At 56.7% G+C, this 18301-nt stretch overlaps 5 protein-coding genes across 5 annotated transcripts; 1 reads left to right on the top strand and 4 right to left on the bottom strand.

The window, feature by feature from the left end:
• Positions 1-237: 237 nt before the first annotated feature.
• On the bottom strand, positions 238-2773 carry GLRG_10940 (GTPase binding protein Rid1; the record flags this gene model as incomplete). Its single annotated transcript, XM_008101660.1, has 2 exons — positions 238-1204; positions 1257-2773. 2 exons carry the CDS (start codon positions 2771-2773, stop codon positions 238-240), a joined length of 2484 nt encoding a protein of 827 aa, XP_008099851.1.
• Positions 2774-3797: 1024 nt separating this feature from the next.
• GLRG_10939 (uncharacterized protein) lies at positions 3798-4920 on the bottom strand (the record flags this gene model as incomplete). Its single annotated transcript, XM_008101659.1, has 2 exons — positions 3798-4532; positions 4600-4920. 2 exons carry the CDS (start codon positions 4918-4920, stop codon positions 3798-3800), a joined length of 1056 nt encoding a protein of 351 aa, XP_008099850.1.
• A 1242-nt stretch (positions 4921-6162) lies between these two features.
• Positions 6163-8520, bottom strand: GLRG_10938 (acyltransferase; the record flags this gene model as incomplete). Its single annotated transcript, XM_008101658.1, has 2 exons — positions 6163-8232; positions 8296-8520. 2 exons carry the CDS (start codon positions 8518-8520, stop codon positions 6163-6165), a joined length of 2295 nt encoding a protein of 764 aa, XP_008099849.1.
• A 3088-nt stretch (positions 8521-11608) lies between these two features.
• On the bottom strand, positions 11609-13690 carry GLRG_10937 (amidase; the record flags this gene model as incomplete). Its single annotated transcript, XM_008101657.1, has 4 exons — positions 11609-12723; positions 12780-13378; positions 13437-13514; positions 13638-13690. The coding sequence occupies 4 exons, from the start codon at positions 13688-13690 to the stop codon at positions 11609-11611; spliced, it is 1845 nt and encodes a 614-aa protein (XP_008099848.1).
• A 1817-nt stretch (positions 13691-15507) lies between these two features.
• On the top strand, positions 15508-17392 carry GLRG_10936 (smr domain-containing protein; the record flags this gene model as incomplete). The annotated part of the gene is made up of 3 exons (XM_008101656.1): positions 15508-15537; positions 15715-16351; positions 16401-17392. The coding sequence occupies 3 exons, from the start codon at positions 15508-15510 to the stop codon at positions 17390-17392; spliced, it is 1659 nt and encodes a 552-aa protein (XP_008099847.1).
• Between the last annotated feature and the right edge of the window lie 909 nt (positions 17393-18301).

The following is an 18301-nucleotide window of genomic DNA, read 5'->3' as shown; positions in this document are numbered from 1 at the left end:
ATCTTGGGGGATTCCCTTACACCGAGGGACCCCTGACGCATGTCAGCCTCCCCCCCCATCCTGTTTTCCTTTAGCGTCCCTGTTGCAATCATGTACAATTGTATCTCGGAGAAGAGGCCCCCTGCCGGCGAGGCCAACCGTCTCCGAGCGTGTTTGCCGTTCTTTTCAACCCCCCTCCCCCGTTCTACTACCTAGTCTGTAGTGTGGCATGCACGCAGACCGACACACATACACACCTCACAACAGCCAGGCATCCCTTTCCCTGACTGGCGTGACGCGGTGGTTGTCGAGCCCGAAATCTAGTTTGGGCATCTCGATCTTGGGCGCTACCTCGGGTGCCTTGGCCTTCTGGGCCGCGTTGGTCTTCTTCGCAGGGCTAGTGTTCCGTGACTCGGGCGGCGGGCCGTACCGCACGTCCCGCGCGTCCCAGCCGTCTTCGGTGGCGGCCGCGACCCAGCACCGGAGGGCCTCGTGCACGCAGCCGTAGAACTTTTCTTTGCAGAGCCGTAGGCTGCCGCCGAGAACCTTCTCCCAGCCCGAGATCCGCAGGTCGTTGCGCAGGTTGTTGCGCTGCGCCGTTGTCGGCGTACATGCGATGATGGCGTTCATGAGGTCGAGGTGCGAGGCGAGGTAGTTGGTCGCGTCCCATTCTACCCCGCCGACGTAAGGCGCCGCCGGAACGGGCGGTCTCTCCGAGGGGAAGTGTCTGCTCATGAAACCGTACGGTTCTTGGGCGCCGTTTGTGATGGCGCTGAGCGGGGCGCCGCCCTTGGTCGACATCTCGGAGGGCAGGGCGATGACGTTAAGGTGGTGCAGGAAGATCCAAAAGACCTCCTTTGTGACGCTGACTACCTCCTTGTTCCAGACGGTGTAAGGGCGCTCTTTCCGCATCTCCAGCACGAAGCCGACTGGCTTCTCTTCCTCCTTGGGCTGAGGATTCCGCAGGAAAGACAGCACCTTTTGAGCGCGAGCAACCCGCTCCGCGGGAGAAGCCGTTTCAATATACGTAAATAGCACTGATGTGATGATGTTGCGTGTAGTAAACTCACTGGGACCCTTCTTTTCGGGGTCGAACAGCATGTGGAGGAGCTTGGGGAAAAGATCGTCGTGGATGGAGTGGAGATATTGCAGAGCCAGTGCCGTCGTGCAGAGGGCCTTCAAGCATAGTAGATTCTCGTGTAGCAGGGCGTCGTCGTGTTCCTCCCTATTGTTGGTTAGCTTTGGTCCCCCTGTTTCCAAGTTGGGCTCCGACATACCTCCACTCGATCTCAAGAATCCGGTTCAGCAGCCCGACAATCTCTTCCATGCCACCTTGGCGAATGAAGTCCTCTGTCCACGAAACAGTCTCGTTGCGCAGGAGCAGCCGGAGTTTGTGCAGCTTCCCAACCTCGACTAGTTCTGGCTTCTGCACCTTGCGCAGATACGAGACGTAGTCGCCCGGGCCCTGTCCGAACTTGATCTTAGAAAGAATGCCGTTGCTCGCCGTGGAGCTTGCCGACACGGGCCTGTCGCTCACTACGCTGTCGGAAGACTTGCTTCGGAAGTGGCGGCCGATGGTGCTGCCATCGCCCTTGGGTTTTTTTGTTGGGGAAGCAGGGTCCTTCTTGCGCGAGAGCGTGAAGCTTCTGCCTCTCGAACGCTTAGACTGGGTCTCTTCGCGGTCTGAACCTCCAGTCACAGCGGGGGCGGACTCGTTGCTTTCGGCGGTACCTGCCTGCTCCTTGGCAGCCATCTCTGCCCAATCCTGTCGGATAAATTCCATCTTGATCGTGTCTGCCAGGTTACGCATTTTGTAGCGCTGGTTCTCGGGGATGTTGCGCCGATCAAGCATGGCCTCCAGATGAGCATCGATCTCGTTGGGGTCGATGGCCTTGTCGGAAGAGGCGTCGGACCCCTTGGACTTTGTACTGTGGCCCATGGCGGAAAAGGCCGTGAAGAGCTTCGGTCGCTGTACCTTGCTCTTGATTCTCTCAGAGGCAGAGGGTACGCGGCCATCGGTCGTCATCCCGCTACGCAGGTCGGATGTCGACTTTGCCTCGGATACTGCGGTGGATGGATGGTAGGATTTTGGCCTCTGCTTCTTCACCTCGCTCGAGGCATCGCTTCCGTATCGCCCGCTACCCACATCGAAGGATGTCTTGCCGCGCAACCCATTGCTCCCAAGGTCTTGGCTGCAGAACTGTGCGTAGATTGGCGGCGCCGGCCCCGTCATGTCAGCGCTCGACGTCGAGCTCGGAGGGGTGCGATTCTCCTTGTCCTTAGCCGAGCGACGCTCCTCCTCCTCCTCCTCCTCCTCCTTCGGATTCTTGTTGAGGGACATGGCCGACCGGGGTCGTGACAGGAAACCTGTCAGGTTCGTGCTCGATTTCGTCTTCTTGGGCTTCTCGGGGGGCACGTCGCGTGATTTCCGTGCGTCCTTGGCGAAAGACTTGAAGGACATGTTGCCAAAGGTGGACTTCGTCGGGGAGCGCGAGCGGTCACGGTCGTCGTCCTTGCGGGGGGAACGCGGTACGGGGTCCTTCTGGAAATTATTGTTCAGCTCGCCGAGGGCCCCCAGGCCTTCGGTACGGATAGGAGGGGGCGGCATTCTGCCTTCGAGTCGGGCGTAGGTGGTATGGATGTGTTGTGCGGGGGTGGTGGTGACCTGGACGGAGGGCGGGGAGGTGAAGAGTGCAGAGCCTTCGGACTGGTTACGGCGATGGATGAAGCTCTTCAGGACTGAGGACCTGGGGCGACCTCCTCCATTGTTATCTCCTGCGGCGGCGGAGCCCATTGTCGAGTGGTAATGGGGGCGAGAATGTTTGAGGCAGGGTTCTGCTGGTTTCGATGGACGAAAACAATGTCCCGGGGGCGGAATGTGACTATAGTCAATGCTGCGCGAGGAAAACAAATTCTTAATTCCAATGATTCTGTGATGAATGAAGACGAGAGAGCCTCGACAGCTGCTTTTCGATGTTTTCCTCTCCCTGGTCACACCATGTTGGGGGATAGACTGAGAGATGAGGAAGGGAATCGGCGGTAGAGCAAGCTGCGGAAGATGGCTCAGAGCCAAACGAAGTTCCCCTTTGCGAATGTTTTTTTATTTTATTTTTAACCTCTCTGTCGTAGCAATAAGAAAGATTGGGAGCTCTGGGATAGGATGGGGATGGTGGTGTCGGTGAGCTGGAAGTGTGGTACTGGCTCGAGGGAATGACCGTGGGGATTGTTTATGCAGGCAGCTTAGTTGTCTGGGCGACGGTGGTGGGTCCTTCCCAGTTGTGCCGTCACTGCAGTGAGGGTTACTAAGGTTAGGTGAGGTGCTTATCCGTACCTACCTGGCTAATAAGGTACCTAGGTACCTGAGGTACCTGTCTATCTTATCGTCCGACACGGTTGGATGCGGGGCGGGCCGGTAGTGAGCGGGGCCCGTCCTCCGGCCGACTGGCTTTCTCCTACTATTCCCAATAGAAATTGGTGTCACCAAGCGATCAACATTTCAGCTCATCAATGTTGATCTAGCATAAGCCTCTAAAAAGCCGCGACGGCAATGTGAGTACCAGTCATTCCGGGTTTTTTTCCCTCTAATGTCTCCCTGTTGATTGCCTCCATTAATTCTCTGCATTCGGCCAAGTGTCCCTCTTGTATAGCTCTTCTACGTAGAACTGTGCCGGCCCTTTTGCCTCGGTGTATACACGCCAAACGCCCAAACATACTCGCATTCCATAGCTCTAATTCTTCTTTGCGGGATGCGATTTTTTCAAATGTATTGTACTCCTCCGCTGACGAGTGACTCCCATCCGTCCAAACCCCGTCTTCTCTTACCAGCTCATCTTACCCTTTGCGCGGTCGAAACCGCCGCGCAGCTGCGTCTCGGGCTTGACAACCTTGCCCTGTAGGACCGTGTACCGCACCAGGTTCTCGCAGTCCTCCGGCTTGATCCTCGCCAGCCAAATGCACTGTGCGGCGCCCACGTCCTCCGTCTCCGGAAGGGCCGCCGTCCTCGGCTTCGGCACGAGCTCGTCCTCACTCGCCTTCGCCCGCTCCACGCCGTCCAGGCCGAACGCGTCTGGCCGGCGATACACCATGACGTTGGCGCTATATTTGTGGCCCCCGACATGCGAAATGAAGTAGATTCCCACGCCGCCGGGCCGCTCGTCGTCCATGTCGCGGAAGAGACCTAGGGGCCGCAGGTGGCGCTCAAGCTCCTTGCGCAGCAGCGGAGCCGACTGCCCGCACCGCGCGTCGCGGGTCTTTTGTGAGCAGAGAAGGATCAGCGCGCTGTGCGGGCACGGGCGCCGGGAGATCTCAGGGGGTATGCTCTCCGCGGCACCTTTGGACGCGTCCACGGGGACGGACACGGGAAGGGTGAGGGGCGCGAGGGGGGAGCTGTTGGTCGGCGCCTTGCCGACGAACTCGGTGAGGAGCTTGGGAACGCTCTTGGGCGTGACGTTGTCGATGATGACGAAGGCGGGAAGCAGAAGGACGGTCGTGGGTTCCGAGTAGTCGCTCGAGTGTGTCGGGGTAGGGATGTTGGAAGCGGACAGCATCAGCTTCTATTTCTCGGGTCAGCGTGGTTTCTCTCCAACGTGCAGGGGGAAGAGGGAGAAGGGGGGTGCATACTCCATTACTGGGTGCGGCGGCCTTGCCAATGGCTTCCATCACACTGCCCTTTTCGTCCGCGACGTCCCTCACCCAATCACTCTTACCCGTCGCAACGAGGGCGTGGGTGCTCCATCCCTTGATATGGCCATACAGCTCGTCGCTCTCTTCAACCTTGAAGCCTTTGGGGTACTTGACATGACAGCTCTCGCAGTCGTGGTCGCAATCGTCGCCGTCGACGGCAGGGTCCGTCTTGGGAAATAGCTCGAGCGCAGGCGCCCCGTTAGATTCGTGGGCGAACTTCTTGGCGCTACTGACGAGTAACTTCAAGGTCGACGTCATGATGCTTGTTGGGGTTTTCGGAAATAGACTCGCTCCAAGCCTTTGACTTCCGCAGAACAGTGAGACGAACTCTCTTCCAAAAAAGAAAAAAAAAAGGGGGGGAGGGGGGGGGACGGGGGGAACAAAGAGAGGATGGATGGCTGTGAGAGTCTAAAAAGCTAGAGAATTGTGTACAATAGGTAGTGTGGCCCGGACGAGGGGGACGGACATGCAACGTCGTTCGGCCCACCTTTCCGAAAGACGGCGGGCGGGAGGTGGGGTATAGATATGTCACAAGCTAGAGCAGAGCACACGGCAGAGCGCACGGTAGAGTACACAGCAGAGCATAGAAGAAACAGGGCGGAGAATGCTTGAATTGAGGAAACTCGGTTCAGCAGTATAGGCAGTTGGTATTTATAAGGTACTTGACTAATGAACGGAACACGAAACATACAGCACGTGATGGATGAGGCCGGGCCCATGAGCCTCTCTACTTACCTAGTCAGAGGTTCTCATTACAGGTTTTTCTTTTTCTTTTTCTTTTTTTCCTGTCAAGCCGGAAGGGATGACGCTCATATCAAAAGTACCTACCTTACTTGGGGTGCAGAGAGAGAGAGAGAGAGAGAGCGAGAGAGATGGGTCAAGACGAATCCAACCAGGTCGATGACTGCATCCTGCTAGTCAGTCCCGCGCGCTTCCTTCTCAACGGCCGCATGGATAGCCGGTCGGGCCACGCATGTGCACAACGGCCCGAAAAGTAAATACGGCCAAATATGCTTGTGCACAGCAGCACGAAAAGTAAACACGGCGAAATATCATTGTGCCCTACAGCCCTAAAAGTAAATACGACCAAATATCCGTGATGCAACAGGCTAACAGCTGGTGGACAGGAGGGTTTTTCATTTTGTTTTGTTTTTTATAGTTATCAGATCCAACCTACCACCTCCACACCACACACACACCCACCAGCAGCCGACCCGGCTGGCGGAGTTAACTCGGCTCTCACTTTGCAATCGCCGTCATCGGCCGCGCACACTTGCCCCAAACCCACCCATCGCTTTGCGTTTCCCCTCACCCTCGGCTCTGCCCAACGGAACGATTGACTTTCACACGGAATGGGAATCCATTCCTCAACTATTAGGTAAATCGCTGTCTATACGTACTCATAGTACCTTACTCCAGTTATAGTCCAGTTGCTTCGCGCATCCGTCCCCACAGACGTAGAGTGCCTTTTCCCCAGAAGCTTACAAAAGCAAAGTGATATCACGCGTTCTTCTTGCGCGCCTCATTGTACTCCTCGTCCTCGCTGTCGTCGGCACCCAATTCCATCCGTTGGTCGCCGCTCCTTTTCCTGCGCAACTTCATAGCCTCGCGGATCTTCTTGCTTGCCTCGTCAAACCCGCCGGCAGAGTCCAGCGTCGTGAAGCCGCTGATAGGGAACCCGCCCGACCCAAGACCGCCTCCGCTGCTGCTGCTCCTACTCCTTGAGCGCGATGGGGGTCGGGTGGAGAAGATGCCGACACCGCCAATATTGCTGTACGACTCGTTACGAGGCAGGCCGCGGCTCGACTGTTGAGTCGCTCTCCGGGAGATGGATGACGGTGGCGTGGCCGCTTCGTAGGCGCTGGATGCGTCGCTATCCCTACGCGCTGGCGGAGTGCGAGGTCGAGAGTGCCCGTCGGCCTTGTACGGATCCGCAATCAAGCGAGTCTTCTCGAAGTCGGGGAACATTTCGGGGCCCAGTGTGTTGATAAGATCCGTGACCTGAGCGCTGAGGTCGGCTCGTTTCGCTCGCAGTTGATGAATGTTGTAGCTGGAAGCGGGGTTCAAGCAAAGGACCAGCGGCCTCAGAGACTTGAAAATATCCATGCCAACTTCACCAAACCGAAGAGCGGCGAACGTGACACCCACCATCAGCGGCCACATTACCATGTACGTCGACCACCACGGCACCCATTCGGGAACGTAGCCCCAAAGATGATCCTGCCACACCTTGTACGTAACAACGGCCGAGTAAAAGTGGTAGAGCGTGGGGGCCAGGAAGATGGCCACCAGGAGCTTCCATGTGGCCATGACGTCGCGTCCCTGGATCTTGACCGTCGAGCCCGCCAGTGCCTGCTTCGCCTTACGAACGCTGATGGCTTTGGACGCGGCGAAGACGGGGGCAAACAGGATGAGGCCGGGCAGGACGCCAACGAGCAGGACAAGAAGTTTCGTAACCCGGTAGAGCAACAGGAAAATGACCTTGGGAATGGACATTTTGGCGTACTGCACCTGATGGTCGCGAAGGTTGACGTAGCTGAGCTCCTTGTTATACTGCTTGACTGCCTTGATCACGTTGACGACCCGCTCGTCGTCCTTGTACTTCTCGTAGCCCATGGCCAGTCTGCGGTTCAGCTCGATGACGACGGGGAGGGGCAGCTTCTTCCCGGTGGGATTGTAGAGGCGGCGAGCAGCCTGGAGCATCATCAAGGTGTCGTAGTCGGGGGTAGAGACGGTGACGGCGCTCAGTGCCTGGTAGACGCTGTCGAGAAGCTGGCCGATGGCCTCGCGTCTCTGGTTGTTCTTGTACATCTCGACCAAGTGCGGGGGGACACTAAAGGGGGGACCGAATTCGACAACGGCGCGACTGCGGAACTTGTGGGCGTGGAAGTAGTTCATGCCAACGGGCACGATGGTCAGGCCGCAGTCGGGAGATTCGGCGAGGGCGCCGAGAGCCATGATGGCGACACCGGCCTTGAGGGGCAGCAGCTCGGTACGGTCGTGGCTGCCGCCCTCGGGGAAGATGCCAACGCAGCCTCCAGACTTCAGACGGTCGAAGACGGCCTCGTACACCTTGGTCTGATCAATGTGGGGAGCGAGCTTATACTTGGTACCCTGGAAGCCAGGCTGGCACCCCTTGAGGTCCTTGTTGGTGAAGTTTCCATTCTCGTTAATGTCGTCGCGTCCAGTGAGCTGCTCCATGGCAAGCTTGCCCTTGAAAGGACGCTTGATGCGGATCTCCTCGGGGCCCAGGATCTGTGCGATGTCGACGCTGGCACCCGTCTGCTTCTTGGCAGAGGGCAAGAACAGCATACCATGGACCTCGCCTTCGCCCTGGCCGAACTTGGTGCCGACGCCGCGGATGAGGGTAGGGTCGTTGATGGGGTCAGGCAGGTAGATGACGCCAGCGCCGGGCTTGGCGGCGTCTTGAGCACGTCCGACGGGCACGGAGCCGACCTGGCGCGAACCCCATCCGATGAAGCCGTGTACAGACTTTTGGGCGATGAGGAGGGAGACCCGGCGGCCGGCCTCGTGGCGGAGGGTGCGTTGAAGGATCAGGGCATCGACGAACTGCAGAGATTGCGGTTAGCATGTGATAATGACAGGGGGTTCCAGCAAAGGGATCGGGCGGACCTGGTTCGCGTGAGGAGCGGCGACGAAGAGAACAGGGCCCGTCTTGGGGACTTTCCAGGCGCCTCTCGGGTGAACCTCACGGAAGAAGAGATCGACCAGCACGCCCAATACCCAGAGGAAGAGGTCGTACTTCCAGTTGACCATGGGATAGAGCTCCTTGGGAGGGGTCGGATTAGACTCGCTCTGGGGCGGCGCGGCGGCGGCCGTCCCGGCGTGGTCGGGCATGACGACTGGATGGAAGGCGTTGGAGGACGATCTGGATGGTTTAGAAGGCGGGTGAGATGGGAAAAGGGAGAGAGCAGTGTAAAAAATCTCGCCGACTGTTGCGCCACGCCCTTAGCCTTTCATCCTTGGTTGGTGTGGTGTGATGTGGTGTGGTGTGAAACCTTCGGGTGCAGCAGGGCGACAGCGATAAGAGTAGATTAGGTGGTGCTGCCCGGTAACCGCCAGAAGAAGAATTGTGATGAAGATCAAAACGAGCGGCAGGGCAGAGACGACGGCGGCGAAGTATGGCGCCTCTTACTGTCGGGCGATGCGACTGGGGACGCAAGAAGGACAGCTGAGGATGGATGGGCTGTCGGAGAAATGTGAGGGATGGGGCTCTACGGGAGGCCTAGCGGAAGGATGGAGAGAGAAAGAGTAAGTAAGGTAAGGCGAGGCAAGGGGAATGCGCCAACCAAAGGGGGGGGAAGGAGTGGCCCACAGTGTCGGCCAAGCCCGCGATGTCATCCAGTTTTCTCCCCCAGACGCCCCTCTTCTTTTCTTTTCTTTTCTATTTCTTTCTTTCAATCCTTTTGGGCGTTAGATGTTACAACGGGAACTACGTGAATTATGGATTCCCACTTGGGGCTCTTGCTGCCTTTTTCGTCTCATTCGTCATGCTTCTTTCTACAAGGCAAGACACGTGTTTACACATAGCAATGTCGCGTGCGGTGGCTGTAGAACAAATAAATAGAAATAAAACCGAAGAATGCAGCCAAACGGCCTTCTCTCTCTCTCTGGGGGCACGTATCTCTCTTTTCCTTCCCCAGTCGAATCTTTGGCGGGGAAGCTTTTTATTCTTTATTTTTTTTATCCCCAGGTCCTTGCAGAACAGATTAGATCATCCCACTCGCTCAATGCTTTGCTCAGATAATGCGGGGGAAGCAAAACTAAGCTACCCAATAAAGAAGAAAAGAAAAAAACCCAATGACGGCGAAGAAGCAAGCGGGAAGCTTGGGGCGCCAGTTTATCACTTGGCAGTGTTTGTACTACCTACTCTGTACTGTACCACCCGAGGAGTGCACATTATACACACTACCTGACATGAGTGGTAGTTTTAGCCATGAAAGCTCCTGCGCTACTGTACGTTAGTCGGTTCGCGGCTAGCCCTGCGCTACCTACTAGATAGGTACTTAGTGGTTAGTAGGGATAGGCAGGTAGGCAGGCAAGCAGGTAAGGTATATGTATCAACTACTTACCTGCACCAAACCCCTCATCTCAACCGGCCTGATTCCTTGCATTTTGTTGGGGCGTCAAAGCTCTTACTCTCTCCCTCTCTCTCTCTCTCTCTGTGCCATTCTCACGTTCAACAAGTTTCTGCCCTGCTCGTTCTCGAACTGGTAAAAAACGCCCATCCCTCGTGCTCCCGAGAGCCGCCCGGCTAGCTTCCGTAGATCCCGGGTCCCAGACGCCGGTTCGGTCGCTGGCGACCTCGAGAACATGAACGATTTACCGCCGCCGTTCAAACAACCGTCTGCTGTGCTCCCTCCTTTCTCCAGGGCATGTCAACGGCGCCGCAGTTGATTGGATGGCTCCCGGAGTTCTGCATCGGTCTGTGCTGTCTCGTTTCGGCCACTGCAGTTCGCCTGCATAACGTGCCAAAAGTACATATTGTAGATGGCGCCCGACTAGTTGACCGGCGTGTGTTGCCTGATGGCGCGACTCAATACGCAAACCTTACAGAGACGGCGGCTTGAGATGTTTGCCCCGCCGGTATAGTGGGTCGGGACCGGAGGTTCACCATCGAGGCAAACCATCGGCTCCAGGCTGCTTCCACTTTTTCGAATTGGCTTGCCGGGCCGAATCCTGTGAGCCTGCCTGGCCACCTAAGTAGGCCACAACGTTCGCATACTTTGACCAGAAATAACGGGTGGCCCAATAAAAAAAAAAGTAAGCTACCGAGTGTGCCGATGGAGTTGCGCTGCAGCATGTAAAGAAGCAACTGTGTCAACGACGTGGTAGGGCCTGGCTAGGGAGTCTAGAGACTCGACACCGGCGCCGGGTGGGCGAAGCGGGGCCCCATGCCACCCGCCATGAATCCGGCTTCGGGCTGGATCCCCGGGGCATTGCCGATTCAGAAAGGCCGCCCTTCCATCCAGGAACAGACATGGGTTTTTTTTTTTTTACACATAATGAGCTGTGCGTGATAAACTTCGCAGTAAAACGCTGCAAGGACCTGGCCGTCTCCTTTGGGAAACTGTCACAATGCCTCTCCCCCTCCGTGCCCCCGTCCCCAGCCCCGCCTTCTAGCACAAGACACCAAAGTCCAGATGACGCCCAGAACGCAACGCTTCAGCGCCAGACTCCAAGGCGGTCGTCAACTCCCGCATTGCGCCTGCCACCGACCGAGTCACTGCGCTTACATATCTTTGGCTCCCTGCAACACAGGGGCACATTTCATCCTGTTTCCTTCCATCCCCCTCCCCCGCAGCCCGTGCCATCGACGGCACCAAGAAAGGCAGGCTGTCGCATGACCAAGCCGCAGAAGGTTTTGGTGCGGTCTGGGCCTGCGTCCCATAGCAAGGCATGCAATTCCCCGAGTCCGTCCGTCCGTCCGTCCGTCCGGATTCGAGAAACGGGAGCTGTCATGCTGCAAGGTGAACCGGGTCTGTTCGGGCTCCTGCAGCTTCGTCCGTCGGCATAGCGTTTGCTCCGACCTGTCTAGTTCGCCAAAAATCGTCCACATGTTCCGTCAGCTCGGGCCCTTGCTCCCCGGGCCAAGCTCGCATTGATCTGCGCAGGGGAGGAGAAGGGAGGTGCTGAAGAACCTCTGTCAATGTGGGATAGTTTCCAGTTGCTTCTCCGTCGCCGTCCATGAGGAGGGGTTATCCCTGCGTCCCATCAATGACGAACGAATCAACCCCGCGACGAGCCCAGCCGCTCCCCCTCCCTCAGAGCAGTGGGGATGGCATGTTGTAACCTGTCGCTGTGGCTCCAGAGCCAGCTCGTCACAAAGGGCATGAATGATTGTGGGTTCCTGCTTGGATTTGACATGGTTACTCCTGCTCGCTGGTTTTGCCGATTCTGTCGCTGCGATATATGTACATGGTCTCTAGATGTTTATCAAGCTGTCCTCCCCACTCTTGGCCATATCGTCCTTGGCCCGCTGGATGACGTCGACCCAGTTGGGCGGCCTGCAACGCTCCTTCGCGAATAGATCCTCGGCGTCTAGCCCGAACTCGAGGAGGCTATGCTCGTCCGTCCACTCACCCATGCCCATAAGCCCAATAGGAATCTTGCCCATGGTCTCGGGCCCGGCCTCGCTACCAGCGCCGGGCTGGTCGTGCGGCACGACGTAGCCAGCCGGGACTGTGATGCCCGGGAGCCCGCAGAAGTTGCCCATCCACACGTACTCCATCGACCTGATGGTGCGGTCGCCGTCGCTCACGCCGTAGGCCAGCTCGCCCTTGCTCATGATGGGCCACCCCGCGCAGGCGGTCGTGGGAGTGACGATGATCATGCCTGGGTACGTGCGCCACAGGTGCGCGAGGTGCGACATGAGCAGGCCGCGGAGCTTCTGGGCGAGGAGGTAGTCCATGGCGGACGTGACGCGACCGATTGCCAGGAGAATGCGGTTCGCGTGCGTGAGGTTCTTGGTTTCCGGGAGGAGGGTGGCACCGTCGGTGAGAACGGTCATGGCGTGCGCGAACTGGCCCTCGATCAGGAACGGGATATCGATGGAGACCGTGCTGTAACCGTATGTCGTGACCAGTTTTGTAATCATGGCCCTGCACATGCGCTGGATGGCCGGATCCGCCTGCCCGAACCAGGCCTCGGGCACACCGAGGATCTTGCCGCGCTTCTCGCTGGGAGAGGAGATGAATGGGGACGCCTGTATGAAGCAGGAGTCGGGATGCGGCGCGCCGATGGTTTCAAAGTAGGTCGCAAGGGACTCGATGTCCGCGGCGATGGGTCCATTGACGGCGCAACTGTTGCTGTGATTCGGGCAGGGGTGGAACGAAACGCGGCCGTGGGTGGGCTTGAGGCCGTAGACGCCACACATGGACGAGGGGATGCGGATGCTGCCGCCGCCGTCGCTGCCGAGGGCTACGGGGACCAAGCCGGTCGCGACTGCATATCCGGCCCCCGAGGAGCTTCCGCCAGTGTAGTAGCCGCGGTTGTAAGGATTCCGCGGCGTTCCGTAGATTGGGTTGTTTCCGGTGGTATCTCGTCAATCGTTAGCGTACGCCTCCCCATCCGTTTCATCATAATCCCAGGCTCACCGAGTCCAAATTCGTGCATGGACAGCTTCCCCATAACGACAGCGCCTGCATCTTCCAATTTCCTCACGCACCAGCTTGTGATCGACTGGCCAGGTTCGGCCTTTGTGGTGTAGTCGTTCCTGGAACCGAGGCAGGTCCGGTATCCGTCAATCTCGTACTCGTCTTTGACAGCCGTAGGCACACCATCGAGAGGACCCAGTGAGCACCCCTCTTTGTACCGCTTCGTGGAGGCCTCGGCAGCGGCCAAGACTTGCTCGACTTTGGTGTCGAACCACGCGAGGGAGTGCTCGCCCGGCGGGTTTGTATCGCGGCGCACCAGCGACAGAATGACTCGGGCTACAGCGAGCGGTGTGACCACGCCCGACAGATACATCTCATGATAGTCGTTGACGGTGTAGTACTTGGAGGGGTGTGGCTTCGCCTGCACGGCGCTCTCGCGATGGAGGACAGCCGGGTCCTTGGCCTCATCCGTCGGCACGGGCAAAACAGTTGGGTCGTAACGAGGCTCGGCATCTTCGATGTGCTTGCGAATCTTCCTAACACTGCCGAAGCCGGCATTTTTCCAAATGAAGGAGCGTACGAACCAAAAGCATTCCATGCTGCATCTTGTCGTCAGCATTTTCGGGCACACGCCATTCGGTCAGAGATACAACTTACGCCCACGCCGCCGCGACCAAGACCCACCCTCTAAGAGGCGGATTGCTCTTCCTGTCATTATAGTACGGGAAGGCTGGCCTGGAATATCAATCAGCAGGTTGTTGCGACATGTAAGCGAGGAAAATGAGTCAACGAAGGCGCCCGTCGTACGAGACGAAGGGGCGTTCAACGCGGACTAACTCGGGACGAGAAAAAACTCACCCAGGAACCGGCAGAGGGTAGTTGATAAACTTCTTCCGTGTCTCGGTACTCATGATGGGCCGCCTATGGACGGTATGGTGCTGTAGATCAGGTCGAAGTCCAAGATGAGTTTGGGGTTCAGATCTCAATTGTATATCGGTTTCGGGTCCAAGAACGGGATTGAGAGTCGGCGTTGAAGGTGACATATTGAAACAGAGCCGCAGCGGAGGGGGCGCGACACAAAGTTATATACCTAGGCCAGTGTCGAGTTTGTGTCGGAAACATAAAAGTCAAGGTTGATGCGCTGGGATGCAGCCGCCAGGACCCCCCCCGTACGAAAAACCTGAGCACGACTATGCGACAGATGTGCGCCTAGACCCTGCTTGGAGCCCGCGAAAGAACGAAGCAAAGGACAAAACGATGCGGAGTTGGGCGAGCCAACCAAGCAAGGTACGGAGGGACGAAGTCTGTCGCAGGGGAATGCTGTCCAATACGGCAGTCGTCTAGTCGTGCAGTGTCTCTTTTTGTTTCGTGATATAAGAGGTAGGTAGCTTCGGTCGTTTCTCCCAACAGTCGCGTTCGTCTGAAAGCGATGCACCTGCGTTCCGACTTACTCGTTTACTCCGGGTAGACGATGCAAGGCCGGTCGCGTTTGCCTCCAGATGGTCGATGCCGGGATGCTCGGTCGACCTCAGCAGTTATGTAATCCCTACCTCCGATCGTGCAGTCCTGGTCCGTTGCCGAATGCATGCAGGTAAAGAGTTAGGCGGGGGTGGAAACGTCCAGACGGGATCATACCCACGTAGCTGACTGAGCTTGTTCCTGTTTAGGTTTTTGACTGATAAGTCCGCGCCAGCGCCTTCACCCCATTGGGAAACTGGAGGACAAAAGGACACACATATGATGCGTCTCAGAAGCTCCTGGATGACATTGGGCGATCAACACGAGGTTCCTGATCGCATACACTGCGGTAGGAACACAGACAGACGGGCAATGCTTACACGGATCAGAAAGCATCCTCCCGCTTTTGTCTCTCTAGGTAGTAGCGGAGGAACAACCTAGCAAATGGATTACCTAGGATTAGGCCCCGATTGCGACGGCTCGTGCCTACCTAAACCCACTGATCGGGCCACTGATGTCGCGCCACGGTGGTTCAGAAGGGGGTCTGCAGGGAGCTGCCACTAAGCCTCAGCCACATGTACCCCACCAAGCTGCTTCAGCATTGCCTCAGCCACGAGTCAGCCACATTGACGTGTTGGCAAAGGACTCCAGCCGTAAGCGCCACACCAGCCGCTGGGCATGGACGACACCCACGTTTTTCTACATACATTTCGGTACCTGCCTCGGTACCCGGTCGCAATGCGGCAGTTTGTTTGACTGGACAAACGGTCCGACCCCAATGACACAAGCCATTCTTTCTTCCTTCTTTTCTCTGTTCTCTTCGGATACGCGTGCCAAGCCCGCGTTTCCCATGAATCACCAACCACTTACTAGATCTCGCACTTGAACCATTTGGCGCCAAGCACACCCCTCTTTGAGACGTCAGCAGAAATCGACAACAATCATTTCCAACTAAAAAAACAGCCCGCCCCGCATCCCGCGTCATTTCCTTCGCCGACTCGACGCCTTCTTCCTCAGTACCCCCCCAGCCTTTCTGTGTGCAGCGCAACGAGGCCGGCGTTCCTCGTCTGTCTGTTTCGCGCTTGTATTGTCGTCCGTCATCTGACGTCTCGACTTTAACCGGCCTGGATTATTTGGTTGTTTCCGCGACCAAACCCCTGACTTTCTGTACCACTTTTCGTGTTTTTTTTGGGGGGCCTCAGTATGATTAGCGAGCTTATCCGGATTATCCCACGACGATATCTTGAGTCCTAAAGTCTTGCCTTGTCCAATGAATACATCAAAAATCGACGCCTTGGTGGTGAGTGATGCTTCTCAGCTTGACATGACCTGTGTCATTCTCCTTACTCGGTCTCATGCGCAGATGACATCATGAGCCAGCCACGTCATACTAGACAACTTGCGACAACACCCGGCGCTTGAATGTGCAGGGAGTTGCGCTCGCTCCGTGCATTAGACTAACAAAACAATTCCATAGGCGGAGTTTCCCCTCCTAGACCCGACTGTTGTCATCGTTATTGCGAGTGAGGTGGACCTCGACGATGCCAATCAGCTTGGCCAAGTCCGAGGCATGCTGCAGAGTCTCGCCCAGAATGTCTTGGACGAGGAAGCAAGCGGCTTCAACGCGAGCGGTGTGCCCGACACCATCGGTTCTGTTGACGGGGCAGCCGATGCGCGCGATGGCTCTACAAGCCCCTCAGAGCGGCTGCAACCCAAAGATACAGACTCTTCGGGGACTACACTGACGAGCTCGCCTCCCTCTGAGCCTGATTACGATGTTCCGCGCATCAAGACATTCGACGGGGACTCGGACCAGGAGAAGCTTTTGCAGCTTCAGGACATGTTTTCCGACCTGAAGCCCCACGACGTCAAGTTTGCTCTCAAGAAGGCTCAGGGCGACTTCCAGACAGCTCTGGAGACCTTGCTGAACCTCCAGTTTCTCGAGTCTATTGATGAGAGACCCAAGGGGGTCGACGGCTTCTTCCAGTCAGAAAACACACAGCCTTCTGGAAAGAAAAAAGGCAAAAGAAAGAAACGGACGGATTTGCGTTCGGATCCTTTGTCAAGTTCTAGCAGCATCAAGGAGGGTTCGCCTATGAACGACGATAACGAGAGTGTGCATAACAACCGAGCTAATGAAGAACCATGACTGACGATTTTCAGGGGTCAAAAAAATACTTTTCATTGTGGAAAAGCTCGACTTGCCGTTCGACGACGTCTCGGACGTTTTCGATGCACACAAGGGCTCCACGGAACCTACCATCATTGAGTTCCTGGACCGCTATGTCAAGCAAGGCGTTGGCGCATGGAGCGGCGAATACGATTACCGAAAGCAGCGCATCCAGGAGCTCAAGAAGCAGTACCGGCATATTCCCGAGCAATACCTCGTCCCTCTTGATGAAGTCACGCGGAGCGACCAACGATGGACAGAGGAGGTTGCCACCTTGTTGAATCGCTACTTCGGGAAGTTACCGGCCAGGCGACTAGACATTAACTACAGGCTTACGCCTCTGGCGAACGCGGAGCTGGAAGGCTCGTCCGAAGGCTGGCAAAGGGCGGCCTCGCCAAAGTTGGCAGTCATATCACCAACTGGACGTACGCTCAGCACACCCACTTCCTCAGTCATGTCACCGACTGGACGTACGTTCAGCACATCAACTTCTTCCTGCACCAGTCCATCTACATCCATGTCTTATAGGCAAGCCATGGACACGGCCGTCATGTATCGTGATGCCAGTAGCCACTCGTACAACACCGCCGGGCAGGTGTACAAGAAGGGGCACCTGTACAGACAGGCAGCAGGATACTACGCCGAGCGCGGACGCGAAGAAGCGCGCAGTTTTGCCAAGGCCAAGAGTGTGGCCGCCGACATACATGTTGCGAGCACCGGCTCTGCCACTGAGATCGACCTCCATGGTGTCGAGGTCGCCGACGGCGTGCGAATCGCATTGGAACGCGTTTGGGACTGGTGGAACAACCTAGGGGAGTACAGGACGAGGAAGGCCCAGGAGGGCTTTACGATCGTCACGGGCCGGGGTCTTCATAGCGCTGGAGGTGTTTCGCGACTGAGACAGGGCGTCATCGCCGCCCTTGTCAACGATGGATGGAAGGTTTCGGTGGAGACTGGGAGCTATCGGGTGACAGGCCGCCGGTGATCTGGTTGGTCGAGGACGCGTTTTTTGTTAGGGAGAGCACTGCTTGCTTGCCAGGAGACTTTCCCGGCTAGGCACCAGCATTATATGTCCAGGGACTTGCATACCTCATCGCCCGGTGGTGGGCCATTTCGAACTATAAAGAGGTGGAGCTATCTATCTTAAAGGGGCAGGCAGAGTCCGGAAGACGACTCTTTGAGTTGCGATCATAAGCGAGATACCATTGGGATAAACAACTTTGAGGCGATCTGCGCGCCGTCTGAGCGTACTGCGATAGAGGTGATTGCATAATCGAGGCCTATTATATCACTAGTAGAGAATCCAAAACGATAGAGAAAGGATTTAACGACAAAGTAAAGTTCAGGGGGGCACAACTGTTCCGTCTCTTGGTCTGCATACTCCCATCATAAATGCATCACGCCTGCATCACGGCGACACAATACAGAGACAGGTTATTCAGGTGTCGATAATTCATCTGGTATCGCACAATCCGAGGAGCAACAAACATGGCAACGGCGTCTGCACCCGCGAAGGTGTGAGCGCACAGCCGACATGACATGATATGACATGGCCAACAGGCATGTCTCCTGGTAGACACTCCCAGCCGCCGCAGGATCTCCTGCCAGCCTCGAATAACCTTTTGATGGTCCAAAACGGCCATTTCAACGTTGCCGCAGATGATTAATTACGCGTAACGCAGCACACACCAGACTACACTACACACAACCACCCTGTTCAACCCCCCTCCCGGAGCTCAAGCCGGTTGACTAACAGGTAAAAAGCAAACTACCTCCAACAACCCTTACCTTGCCGGCGGCCGCTAATCCCCCGGGCCGAAACTCATGCCAATCCCTTTATCCCATCTGTATATTGTATCGTAAACAAAGCCCTTTATCTACTAGGTCATGTACT

Source organism: Colletotrichum graminicola, assembly GCF_000149035.1.
Source record: "Colletotrichum graminicola M1.001 genomic scaffold supercont1.71, whole genome shotgun sequence".
In the NCBI taxonomy this organism is placed as follows: Eukaryota; Fungi; Ascomycota; class Sordariomycetes; order Glomerellales; family Glomerellaceae; genus Colletotrichum; species Colletotrichum graminicola.
The sequence above is the reverse complement of the archived record's forward strand: the minus strand, read 5'-3'. Positions and strand labels throughout refer to the sequence as shown.